Source organism: Diorhabda carinulata, chromosome 11, assembly GCF_026250575.1.
Source record: "Diorhabda carinulata isolate Delta chromosome 11, icDioCari1.1, whole genome shotgun sequence".
Lineage (NCBI taxonomy): Eukaryota > Metazoa > Arthropoda > Insecta > Coleoptera > Chrysomelidae > Diorhabda > Diorhabda carinulata.
In genome coordinates, this window is record NC_079470.1 from 11961200 (window position 1) to 11974155 (window position 12956).

At 30.0% G+C, this 12956-nt stretch overlaps 2 protein-coding genes and 1 long non-coding RNA gene across 8 annotated transcripts; 1 reads left to right on the forward strand and 2 right to left on the reverse strand.

The window, feature by feature from the left end:
* Positions 1 to 1430: 1430 nt before the first annotated feature.
* On the reverse strand, positions 1431 to 6961 carry LOC130899593 (NF-kappa-B essential modulator-like). 3 transcript variants are annotated; one of them, XM_057809651.1, is made up of 7 exons: positions 6670 to 6961; positions 5395 to 5636; positions 5147 to 5331; positions 4815 to 5086; positions 2853 to 3180; positions 2448 to 2799; positions 1431 to 2396 (listed from the first exon to the last, which is right to left on the reverse strand). In XM_057809651.1, the coding sequence occupies exons 2-7, from the start codon at positions 5618 to 5620 to the stop codon at positions 2146 to 2148; spliced, it is 1614 nt and encodes a 537-aa protein (XP_057665634.1). In that variant the 5' UTR covers positions 5621 to 5636; positions 6670 to 6961; the 3' UTR covers positions 1431 to 2145. The 3 variants fall into 3 exon arrangements, with proteins under 3 accessions (XP_057665634.1, XP_057665633.1, XP_057665632.1); XM_057809650.1 differs by lacking the exon at positions 6670 to 6961 and adding an exon at positions 6216 to 6358; XM_057809649.1 differs by lacking the exon at positions 6670 to 6961 and adding an exon at positions 6107 to 6305.
* A 73-nt stretch (positions 6962 to 7034) lies between these two features.
* Positions 7035 to 11690, forward strand: LOC130899592 (2-hydroxyacyl-CoA lyase 1). 4 transcript variants are annotated; one of them, XM_057809645.1, is made up of 9 exons: positions 7035 to 7133; positions 7425 to 7552; positions 7793 to 8092; positions 8877 to 9024; positions 9371 to 9638; positions 9696 to 9993; positions 10053 to 10238; positions 11122 to 11366; positions 11433 to 11690. In XM_057809645.1, exons 2-9 carry the CDS (start codon positions 7502 to 7504, stop codon positions 11650 to 11652), a joined length of 1716 nt encoding a protein of 571 aa, XP_057665628.1. In that variant the 5' UTR covers positions 7035 to 7133; positions 7425 to 7501; the 3' UTR covers positions 11653 to 11690. The 4 variants fall into 4 exon arrangements, with proteins under 4 accessions (XP_057665628.1, XP_057665629.1, XP_057665630.1 ...); XM_057809646.1 differs by lacking the exon at positions 7035 to 7133 and adding an exon at positions 7156 to 7350; XM_057809647.1 differs by lacking the exon at positions 7035 to 7133 and adding an exon at positions 7169 to 7257.
* On the reverse strand, positions 10561 to 12808 carry LOC130899595 (uncharacterized). The gene is made up of 2 exons (XR_009060046.1): positions 12444 to 12808; positions 10561 to 11569 (listed from the first exon to the last, which is right to left on the reverse strand). It is a non-coding gene; the product is annotated as an uncharacterized LOC130899595 (long non-coding RNA).
* Between the last annotated feature and the right edge of the window lie 148 nt (positions 12809 to 12956).

Genomic DNA, 12956 nt, shown 5'->3' on the forward strand with positions numbered 1-12956 from the left:
AAGCCTTTCAAAACATCAACAGATTCAACGGCACTTGAAGACTTGGAAATGCCTAGACAACTAAAACACTTCATACTATCCTATTATTACCAGCTGGAGCTATGTCAGAATGATTTGGTTCACTTAAAATTATATTTTGGGCCACATTAGTCACTGGTATTTGCAATGGGGTCATTATTCACTCATGATTCAAATTAACAACAGTTGTTGAAGACCTGAAGGTTCCTAGTAAACCAAGATAAGTGATATTGATGTCTGTGGAAGATTTAAAAGCTCCAGTTAAAATACATAACCAACAAAGTGACCTATTCAAGATCAATAAAAGGGTTAAACAAGATGATAAGCTATCGGCAACAGTGTTCACAATTACTCTACAATTATTCAAGGTGTTATATTGGATAGCGATTTTTGAGGTTATACTATATTTTAATTATCAGTTGGAGCTAGATCAGAGTGTTTAGGTCGAGCTAAAGTTACATTTTGGGCGACAGTAATCACTGGTATTTTCAATGCATTATTTGTACCAGCATCTGGGGTCCACTATTCGCTTCTGATCCAAAGTGACAGAAGTTTTTGAAGACCTGACAGTTTTTACTAAGTCAGGACGAGTGATATTGATCAGCAACACCTTTATAATTACTTTTCACTCTGTCGTTAAGTACTTTGACCAACAGTATATTTATTTAACCGGAATATCGATGCTAACATTTCCGACATCCCTAATACCTTCTATAGGCTCACTGCTCAGTTATCTTCTGAAATAACATAACCTCAATTCCCACTCAGTTTTAGGGTTTTTTGTTTACGATCTGCTAGACCAGCGTCTAGTCACTAAACTTTTCTTTTGGTTATAAAATACTTCACAGTTCGAGTGTTTTGTTATTTCTTAGTTTTTTTAAGAATTAATATTTCACGTTTACTATTTGAGATATGTAACCATGGTGATGACATTGCACCTGTAGCAAACAGCGAAACTAGACTGGTGGAGTTGTTCGAAGACATAGAGAAAGCTAGAGAGGTCGGACTCATAATGAAAACAAAACGTAAAAACTTCCGAATATAGTAGACCTTACGATAGAAAACAATTTTTAAAGGGAGTACCATTACATACACCAGAACCCTCATAACTCTGAGATAGGCGATAATCTAAAACACCAAGACATTGTTCGTTTTATCAAAGCTAGAAGAATCAAATTATTCGGAAATAATTAACATGCGGAACTCCTAAATGTTAAAAGGAGAAAGACCAAAAATGAGATGGTTGAACAATGTCACGGATGATCATCGAACTATGGAAATTACAAAATGGTGCTTCGAGTCAAGGAACAGTGTTTATTCAGGGCTGTACTGCTGCGTGATAATGGGTTATCATTTTATGGGGTCTTTTTCATCATTTACTTCACATGAGTCGAAGAAGAAATGAAATGCAATTTCTTTTGATACGATAATATAGTTTAATCACTAATTTTTATAATTCTGATACTATGAAATACACTCTACCAAAAAAGTATTGTAAACTCAAATTAATTTATTTTCAAAAAAATATATTTTCCTATTTTGAGTTCCTTTAACCAACATGTATGTAAGCAAATAAGAAATATCATTCAGGTTGTATATGGATGGGTATATGCAAGAGGATTAGCAGGGGTACCATTACCTGGATCTCCAAGTAGAAAAGGATTTCTAGAAAGTTAAAAAAATTATAATAATAATCGCTAAAATATCTTACTTTACAATATTCTTGTATCACTTTGTGTCTATTGTTAATTTACATGACTGTCAACTATGAAATAACTCATGATCTAATCCCCCGAGATAATATTTTTTACATAATTCAACCAAGAAATAATTTTTTCCAAATCTACATTTTGTATACCTTCCAGTGATAACTTTGTATTCAAATTAGTTTTTTAATGATGCAACGCTATTAAATAAAATTGTGAAAATTTGCCTTATCAGTCAACGTGTTAAAAACATTATGATGTGATACTTTTTTGGTATATACTATACTACGAAAAAATTAAATTTTCTATACACATTTCCCTCAGTGAATTTGGATCGAAAATAGGTTATAAAGGAGATAACTGTAATTGTTGATTTTACACTATAAAAAAATACCAACTCTAGAAATAAATGGAGGTTATCTTAAGGTAAGTTATCATCCAAATCCAAACATCTATTAACATGTTCTTCGAGTTCTCTAACATTAGAGAAACCGAAATTGCATTTGGGACATTTCAGTATAGGTTTAGGCGGCGAAGATTCTTCTCCAGACCTCTGTGGAGCACTAGGATAAACTACGAAATCTCCGTTACGAAGCATTTCAATTTCAGATTGTAGTTGTTCATTGCGCCTTTGGACATTCTGTAGGTCTTCATGAAGACGATCATTTTCACCTGAAAAATATAAAAATAGTTACAAAATTCGAGGTTTCACTACTTTTTTACTTTTAATAATTTCCCTAGCGCGTCTCTCTTCTTCAAAATCCGCTCTATACACGTCCAATTGAGTCTGTAAAACAAAAACTTCATCCTGATTGTTATGACTGTTTGTTTGTTGTTGCGTTTGCAGTATTTCCAATTGACTTTTAATGACTGATAATTCGTTAGTCAAATGACTTATTTGTGCATATGCTTGGGTTCTAGTATACTCCATTTGAGTAAGAGCGATTTGAGTATCATTTAATTGAGAACGTAAAGTTTGAGCATCTTCCAATTGAGTTGATAATTTATTCATTTCATCTTTCATGCTATTCACTGTCATTATCAAAGCTTCTTCACGTTGCTTTTTAATATATAACTAAAACATATGATTAGGATTGTCTAATCACTGCACTAAATAAAAATACTTACTGCATCTTTTAATTCCTGTACTTGTTTCAATGCATTATCACGTTCATCTATAATTTTTTCACATTCAGGTTCCATTTGTTTAACCTTTTGTCCTTTATCATTTAGTTCGGCTTTAAGTTTTGTGTCTTCTTGATTCAAACGTTCATTTTCTAATGTTAAATTTGTCAATAGTTCTTGAAGATTGTTAATTATTGCATTATTTTCTTCTTGTTTGGATTCGTTAAGTATTCTTTTGTTTTCATCAGATAAAGTTTCTACTATTTTCTCCAAATCTTTAATTTTTTTATTGGCCACGTCTAGTTTGAATGCTTCAATGTTATCAGTAGACCTGTAATTTATTCATTCACTTATCAATGGTAGCAAGATTCAATTATACATATTACAAATATCAATTTACTCAACTCGCTAACTAATATTATTAAAGACTTCTTCTGCTTCTAATTATGAAAGAATTGAGGTAAATATTTGAGCACAATAAATATAGTCAGCTGTAAATAAAATATTCATAGAGAAATTCAATCATAATTCTTGGGGATTCTTAATTGATATGCCATAATTAAAGTTTTCTTACTGTGAGAATAATGGTTATATATGCCCCATGATAGGATAAGTACTTGGCATTGAAAGCTGTTAAATAAATTATTTCTGAGATTGGTTAATTAGACTTTATAAATACTCTTCACATTTATAATCTGTATACCAGTTAGAATAAAAATATTTGTACCATATTCCATATGAAAGAAAACTATAGAGCTCAATGGGCCAAATCTCAAAGAGCTGACCAAAACTAAACAATTCAAGTTATGGATCTGACATTTCTGATTCAGGGGTTTTAGGGATCACTAATTACGAATTTGATGTCAAATTCATCCCCTAACAAACACCACCTTGCATTTCAGCCTACACTTCAAAAAGCCATTTATTACTTCCAAGGTTTTTTAGACCGATTGAACCCAGATTACGTGATATTAGGTGCGGATTTTTTGTTATTTTATTTTTATGCTTCAATTTATCACCTCCAATCATTTCACAGCGAAAGCAATCTCTATATAGATTAATCCTCGTGGTTCACTCAGAGGCGTGAAGCCCATTATGTCACACTTTTTCTCTTTTTTAGGTTATTTTCAAGCATTTCCAATCCCAGAATGTTTAATTCTGCAATTTTAGAGACCATTATTGTGTCATCCACCAACATTTGTTATGGTTTGTCCATCAGGATAAAGCATCATATGCTCGATCATCTCTTCTCCACTCTTTGCAATAATAGTCTGTTATCACTCTCCATTTCTGAAGTCTTGTGCCAACAGTGAAATGTCCAGTGATCACTTCTATGGTCTTCTGGATTGAGTGTTTTATGAATCTAAATATATTCATTGATCCTTGGCCAAATTGCTCGCTCTGGATATCATTCAATCTCTGATGTTTAATTCAAACCCCTGTGTGCATCTTTTAACAATTCCATTGGTAGTAGTGCTGTTTCTTCGGCATTTGATCTCCTTGTCCTACCTTTAGTAACCCTAACTGCCTTAGAGTTAGCTTCCACTCATAGTGTGCAACTATGATGGTAGTGAATGATAGAATAATTTCAAAGATTATAAGTGGAGACATTCCAAAACAAAAGAACTGCCATCTGAAAAAGAGTTCCTTCCCAAAAAATCTACAGTCAATTCAGGAAGGTTTCAACCACAAAAGGAAAGAACCAAATTACGACCACTTTTACTTGAGATAAGAATGTGTTTCCCAAAAAAAACTAACTAGAAAGTATACTTATATGTAAATTAAGACAAAATGAAATGTATTTCGTGATGATTTGTCTTGATCATTACAAACTATATTTATTTAAAAAAATCTAAGAAGTAAAAAAATGAAGATTAATTAAATTATTGCTGGAATCTGCTGCTTATACTTAGATTTCAATTGAAAATCAGGATCCTTATTGAAAATTTTTTAAATTATACTCACATTTGTAACAAAACTTCTTTGGCAAGGCTGCTTTTGTCTTCTAACAACTTTTCCATCTTTTGATTTTTTTTATTAAATTCATATGCTACTTGCTTGGATTTTTCCAATTGACTTTGCAAATTTTCCTTTTCTCTTTTCAAAGCGTCAATAAAATTTTTAGCTTCAAGAAGTTTTCCTTTGTGGATTTCGTGGACTTTTTTGACATCCTCTTGCCACGCCATAATTCTCTCATATTGAGACTTTAAACTCATGTTATTTTGCAAAATGGTATCCTGAAAATTGATTGTAAGTATTGCTTAAGAAACCACCAAAGTTTCATTCAATCAACTTACTTTCAGACGAATATTTTCTTCAATAATTTGACTAACTTTGTTTTGAATCTCTTCAGATGTCATATCAGGAGTAAAAGACACTATGCTGATAGCATTTGCGGATTCAAAACCCTTATTTAATGAAGGTAAGTTTGGTAAATTAGAAATTTTTGTTAAGGTTTTATCTGTATCATCTTTGTTTACATCTACAAATATCCAAACGAATAAATTAATCTATGCAATTTATATCATAAACAAGCCCAAATTACCTGAAGACGTTTTCTCTTCTGATTTACTGATTGTTTGTTCTATACCTTCAATCTCGCTGTTTAAAAGTCTTTTAGCTTCAGCTATTACTGATGCCCCAATTGGCTCACTATATATTTCTGTACTAGCATCAGGAATTGATTGTCCCAACACAACAAATGATTCTTCATCAGATTCCAAAGAAGGAAATGGGCAAGGTTCTTGAGGCATTTTAAACGCTGCAGCCATAATGATAATATTTTATCTACAAAAATTGTTTAATACATCTTACAGCAACTGTAATACCAATCCCAATTCTAGAGAAAGTGAAAATATGCTAAATTTGTAAATGGTGTAAATCTATTCAAAAGTTTTGTGAGGCCCTAACTGTTATAGCTAATGCAACTCATCAAAATTTTATCTTATCACCAAATGAAACAAAAAATATGATCGTTTTATAGATAATAGCCAAATTATCAATTTACATAATCACAAAAAAAAATACATTTGTAAAATTATTGAGTTTCTAAAAAAGTTTACTAAACTATTGCTACCTATAAAATGCAAATAAGTATAATAATTGATGAAAAATTCACACAAGTCGTCATTATGTTCAACAAAATTTGTTATTTGTTCACATATTAGATAGATACTTGTTAATGAAAGACTGAGCTGATATTATTTTTTTTTCAAGAATTGCAATGATACTGTTGTTTCTTGCAGGAATTACATTACCTGAATCTCGACAAAGCAAAATGGAATAAATACTGCTAAATAATTAAACCAAACTATCACTACTTATGAAACTCAAATAAGTATGAAAACTGAAATGATTTATACATACAGAGTATTATTTTGTCAATAAAATTTGTTATTTGTTCACTTATTAGATAGTTGTTAGTGAAAGACTGACCCGAAACTATTTTTTACCACACTTGCAATGGTACTGTTAGTTCTTGCGGGGATTACCCGAACCTCAACAAAGCAAAATGGATTAATAGCTGCCAAATAAGCAAAAAATGAATAACAGCTGATAACTATAAAAAGGTGTACTAATATTTTTATTGTCGGTAACTCTTCTTTATAGAATGTTCTTGTAATTTAATATACGCAGTTACTCATTATCAATATTGTTGGAATTATTAAGTGACTCATAATAGATAATATTAGAATTATATTTTTGTAAAGTACGTATATGCAATTTAAACCAAATACAATAAACAACGCGACAAAATTATACAGAATAGAAAAATATATATATATATATATATATATATATTAAAACATAAGGAACTTACTTTTACTTTTTCAAATTATTGTCTTGCGTGCTTCCAGAAAGACGAAACTTGTTATAAAAATAATAAACATGATCCCAACACAAATATCATTTGACTACAGAGCACAGATAACCTCTTTGTACGGAACACCTGATAGTTGTCAATAAAACATCATAGATAATTAATGATCAAAATTTTCAAAAATATATGATAATCTGGTTATCTGAAGAATTTGTCAACTCTAATCAATCCTGAAATCAGTTAATTAGAATAATTTTCTTTCGAAGTTTCAATTTACGATAACATGATAGACGTTGTTGAATGAAAACAAAAATATTTTTTTTGGTAGGATCAAAATATAGTCTTCGATAATCTATTGTTATAATCAAAAATTTTAAAACCGTTATCAAAAACCAACACCTGTACACTTTCATTAATTTGGAATAAACTGCTCAAGTTCTATGGTTTCAGTTAACAATGGAAAGGTAAAAGTATAATTGGTTGCATAATTAATATATTTATATTAATAGACTATGGACTATGAGTACAAAAACGCAGAGTTAATCATGTTTTATTAAGAAAACAAATCATCCATAGTAAATTTTGCAAGTGTGTAAGACGTAATTAATTATCTCATTAACATTGAACTACTAATCTTCCAAGTTTTTGATAATATTAGAAAACTATTCTAGCATTTTAAATGTATGTAGTAAATAGTACATATTATATTTAAGAGTTTTATAGACTTTAAAAATTAAAGTACCATTTCATTTAAGCACCTAGGTGATTAGATAAGACTACATCTGACCAACGTGTTGTACATTTATTTTTGCACAATTATTAAATCGCCGAAATGGGAGACGTCGATGGAAATACTGTTTTAGCACAATCACTTAAAAAACAAGTAAGTGAATTGCCATTTCCATATTGATTATTTTTTGAATTGATAAAAATATTAGTAAAGTTCATTCTTGCACAATTTTAAAATTGTACCATATTTTGATATATAAGAAACTTCTTGAAAATCGCATTTTTAATAAAATCATTTATTTAATATTGAATTGTTTTTTATTTACAATTTATATATCCCAATTTTGAAATAATCCAATTACAAAGCAAGGGATAAAAATTAATTGCCTTTCAGGGAATTAATTATGTTTTTGGAATCATCGGATATCCAGTTATTGAACTAAGTATGGCACTACAAATGGCAGAAATTCATTATGTGGGTATGAGAAATGAACAAGCAGCTTGTTATGCTGCCCAAGCTATAGGTTACTTAACTGGGAACCCAGGAGCAGTTTTAGTAGTTTCAGGACCGGGATTGCTGCATACTTTTGGAGGATTGGCAAATGCTCAAATAAATTGCTGGCCGGTTCTGGTACTAGGTGGATCTGCACCTCAGGATCATGAAGGAATCGGTGGTTTCCAGGAATGTAATCAGGCAAGGAGACTATATTTTATTAATTACTTGAGTTTGCTTTCATTAGAATTGGGATAGCTTAAAAAAAGTCTTAAAACAATTTTAAATTTTCATAAAAAGTGTACTTGAGGTATCTAATCTATTGATGAGATTAGGTATATTATATTGGAACTCAGTTTTTAATTTGATTTGAAATATTAGTAAGTGATTAAGGTAACAAGAGATAACCTTAAGATTAATTTGATTTTCTCTTTACTGAAAAATATTTATTATATTTTAATTTTGGGGACTATAATTTTTTTTTAATTATATTAAGAATAATCAATTGAATATTTTACCCAAGAGGCGGCGTAGTTTCAGCTTCTCAATTTGGGGGGGGGAGGTTCATGAATTAAAAAAAAGAAAGAAAAACTGTGACTGTGTTTGGAATTGTACATAGAAATTGTATTTCGTGTAATTATGAACTCGGTGATATGGAAGATGTTCATTTTCCACCCTGTATTCCTATACACCATAAAAGTAAGACAGTTAGGGGGGTTGTTACTTTTTTCTCATTGAAACCGTGCCTTTTACGAGGTAATACACACAATCAGGAATAATTAATAATGAAATTGATGATATATAGAGTAAGTTATAGTAAAATATCACATTGGTTTCTGAAAGAGCTATCAATGTCTTTCTTCTCAGTATTACACATTTTTTTTCAATATTTGGAGAATAAATATTATATTATGCTTGAGTATACATACAAAAAAAATATTGGATAGAAAACCAAAGTAGTTTTTATAATATTTATGATCTCTAGGTAGAATTAGCAAGACCATATTGCAAATATTCAGCGCGTCCACCAAGTATACCTTTAATACCTCTCCATGTAGAAAAAGCTGTCAGATTATGTAAAACAGGACGACCCGGTGCAGCTTACCTTGATTTTCCAGCTAACATCTTATCAGGTAATTGAAAATGATTAATTTTTAACTAGTGCTTTAGAATCAGATATTTTATTTTCAATCCAAGCTTTATCATAGTTCTCATAAGGTAATGAGTTGATTTATGAGCTGTTGAGCTTTTATATTATATATATATATATATATATATATATATATATATATATATATATATATATATATATATATATATATATATATATATATATATTATGTTTATAATAAGAATATTTAAATGTAGTTAATGAAATTAGTCTACCTGGATTTACATCAGGTGTGAATCTATATTATAGTATGTGTATAATATTTGAGAAAATAAATGAAATAAAAAATTATTTGAATCAAATTTTAGGTAAAGTATCTGAAACACAAGTACCAGATCAATATGGACCTATGGAAATCCCTCAGATATTCCCTGATCCGGCACAAATTGAAAAAGCGATATCTGTTCTAACTCAAGCAAAGAATCCCTTGGTAATCGTTGGGAAAGGTGCCGCTTATTCTAGAGCCGAAAAAGAAGTGAGAGATTTAGTCGAATTAGCAAATGTTCCATTTTTAGCAACTCCGATGGGAAAAGGTGTCGTACCTGATACATCACCAAAATTTGTAGGATCAGCCAGGTTTGACGCAATTTTTTTTAATATATAACATTTGTTGAAAAACATTTTTCGTTCTAGATCAACTGCTTTACAACAAGCTGATGTTATACTTTTACTAGGAGCTAGATTAAATTGGATTTTACATTTCGGCAGACCCCCAAGGTTTTCACCTAAAGTCAAAATAATTCAGATAGACTTAAATGCTGAAGAATTGCACAACAGTGTACAAGCTGAAGTAGCCATACAGAGTGATATAAAAAATGCGTTAACTACCTTAAACGAAGAATTAAAAAGAAGGGGATTCAAATATAACAATAACAGTGATTGGTGGAATTTACTGAGAAAAAAGTGCCAAGACAATCAAAGATCCGTAAAGGTAAGAATTATAGTCAAAAATTTTATTGTCTATTGAGGTAATTGTTTTTTTTTATTCAGGCTATGTGTGCAGATGAATCCGTACCGTTGAATTATTATACAGTATTTCACAATTTATTCATCAATTTACCAGATGACTGCATTATTGTAAGTGAAGGAGCCAACACGATGGATATAGGAAGGACTATGTTATTAAATAACAAACCTAGACACCGTTTAGATGCAGGAACGTTTGGCACAATGGGAGTAGGTGTATTATATATATTATAAAACTAAGTTGAAGTTGGTCGATTCCAATCGGTTCCAAAGAACATTCCCTCGTTTTTTGGCTTTAGTTATTTATTTTAGCTAGTTTCAGTTAAAATTAAGTTAGTTTGGATTTATTTCAATCAGTTTTAATGATTTTTTCCACTTTTGGGGAGTTTGAATTCATTTTTTTGTTTGAATTACTTTTTTTTTACCTAATAACTAAACAGTTTTAGTTCATTCTAGTTAAATTTAAATGATTCTCGTTAAAATTGAGTCAAATGCGGGTGTTTCCAAATAGTTCCAATAAATATTTTTCTAATTTTGGTTTATGGCAGTTATTTATTTTGAAACAAAATAAATTACATCAAAGCATAAAAGTATAAAAAATTTAAAAAAACAAAATTTTTGGAAATGTCTATATATAAAAATCAGAAATCTATAAGAAGATAAAAAAGATCTAAACGATTTGAGAAAAATATTTATATTCAATAAATTGCAATGCAACCATAAATAATTTAAATTGATAATTATTTTTTTTATACATAAATCTTCAATTCACAAGAAAATATTTATTTATGAAGATATTTAATTTATTTGTTAGATGTTTTAGTTGCTCAACTTTCTTGATTTTAGATCTCTGATTGAAAATAATTTTTTTTTACCTAAATAGATGGCACAGACAAACGTTTTTTGAATTGCTAATATTTTTTTAATCAGTTTTTAAAACAGGTAAAAAATTAACGTTTCCACCTTTTTTGGTCATCAATTTTTTTTAACTGTTTTAATTTTGAATTTTCAATCATAAAGGACCTAAAACCAAGGCGATTTAGCATCAAAAATATATATTCATGTTGATATGTTTGTTATATATGTTCATTAGGTAGGTCCTGGGTTTGCTATAGCTGCAGCATTTTATTGTAGACACAACCATCCGAATAAGAGAGTTGTATGCGTAGAAGGAGACTCAGCTTTTGGTTTTTCGGGTATGGAAATTGAAACCATGGTTAGATATAAACTACCAATAATAATCGTTATTGTCAACAATTCCGGTATCTATTCCGGAATGGAATCTAGTGTATTGAATGAAATTAGAAGTAGTGTAGGCATCGAAGATATTGCCAAAGTGTAAGTAGTTTTAACTAACAGTCTGTTTTTCAAATATGTGTTGTAATTTTGTATTTTTTTTGTTAGTTCACCACCTGGTTGTCTTACAAGTGTGACTCGATATGATAACATGATGAACTTATTTGGAAGAACCGGATTTTTTGTCAATACAGTACCAGAACTCCATGCTGCTGTCAAAGAAGCTTTTAAAATCGTTGATGGACCTACAATAATAAATGTTATTATCGATACAACAGCTGATAGAAGACCCCAAGCATTTCATTGGCTTACTGAATCAAAATTGTAAAAATTTCATGGGTGTTAATATATATAAATGAATTATTATTAATTTATTTTAATTTTTTGTTTATTTCTTAGACCTTTTCATATATTTTATTCATAAATGGTTTTGATTATAGATCTCTTCTGATCAAAATATTTTGATAAAGTCCAAAAAGTCAAAAAATTCTTAGCCTGTCTTAAATTGTGAATAAGAAGAGAAAAGTGTGTGAAAAGTTTGACTATTCACACACACACACACACAGATAGATCTTGATGAGATCTATCGAACAAACTTATCCATGGCGCGATATCGGTCAGCCTTCCTGAGATAATGGCCACTTCCGGTATCTCCGGTAGTAAATGTTTCCGCATTAAATAAATGTGATAAATCGATTTCTCGTTTATCAATAGTCTAGTTTCTTGATAATCGTTGTGGGGTGGCTTATCATACTTGTGCCGAAAAATCTCTGAATTAACTGGAATGCCCAATTCTGGGTATGAATAAACCAAGGACAGACCTGGATAAAAGCAAGCAAAAATCATTTGTTTGCTTAGAATATTCATTTATTACTGGTGATACATGTTTCTCATGTCAAGAATGAACAATAAAAATTTTTAAATATCTGCTTAGCATATTTACTTATTTATTTCCACTTTCTACATCCTAAAGCTTTGATTGAAGTGAAAAAGAAATTCCGGAAACAAACATTTCTTCATAGAATGCGGGTATAACTGTATTATTCCCTATCGTCGGCCATTTGGCTTGTGAACCAGTTCACGAGATTACAGAAAAACTGTAGAAAAAATTTTTATTACCTGATTATTAATAAACTCATCAGTAGAAGTAACATTATGTTTGCAATTGTAATTCACACCGAACAGTACCCTTTTCCCATATCCATACGTAGTTCTTTGTATTTCTTAATGCCTACTAACACAGAACTCACTTTAGCCATTTTACTAATAAAAATTGATAAAATATTTCAATACTACAAATCAAAACTTGATGTTATCACTCTAAAAGCTCAAAATAAATACAATTGTCTATTCATGAATGATATATACAAAGATTTGCAAAATAAGCGCTTTGCATATTTGCGTGAGCCGTCTATAAAATAGATAATTTACAAAGTGAAAAAACTCTCAGATACTTAGGCTGACAGAATCACATTTCTTAAAAGGGAACTTGTAAACTTATAATTATATTTAAGGATTGGAAGAAGAAAAAAAATTGTAATTATTTGAAAATGAAGATACACTACAAATTTTTATATAAATTTTGTAGTTCATTTCTGATAGGGTTTACTCGAGGTAAAAATTCCAAAAAAC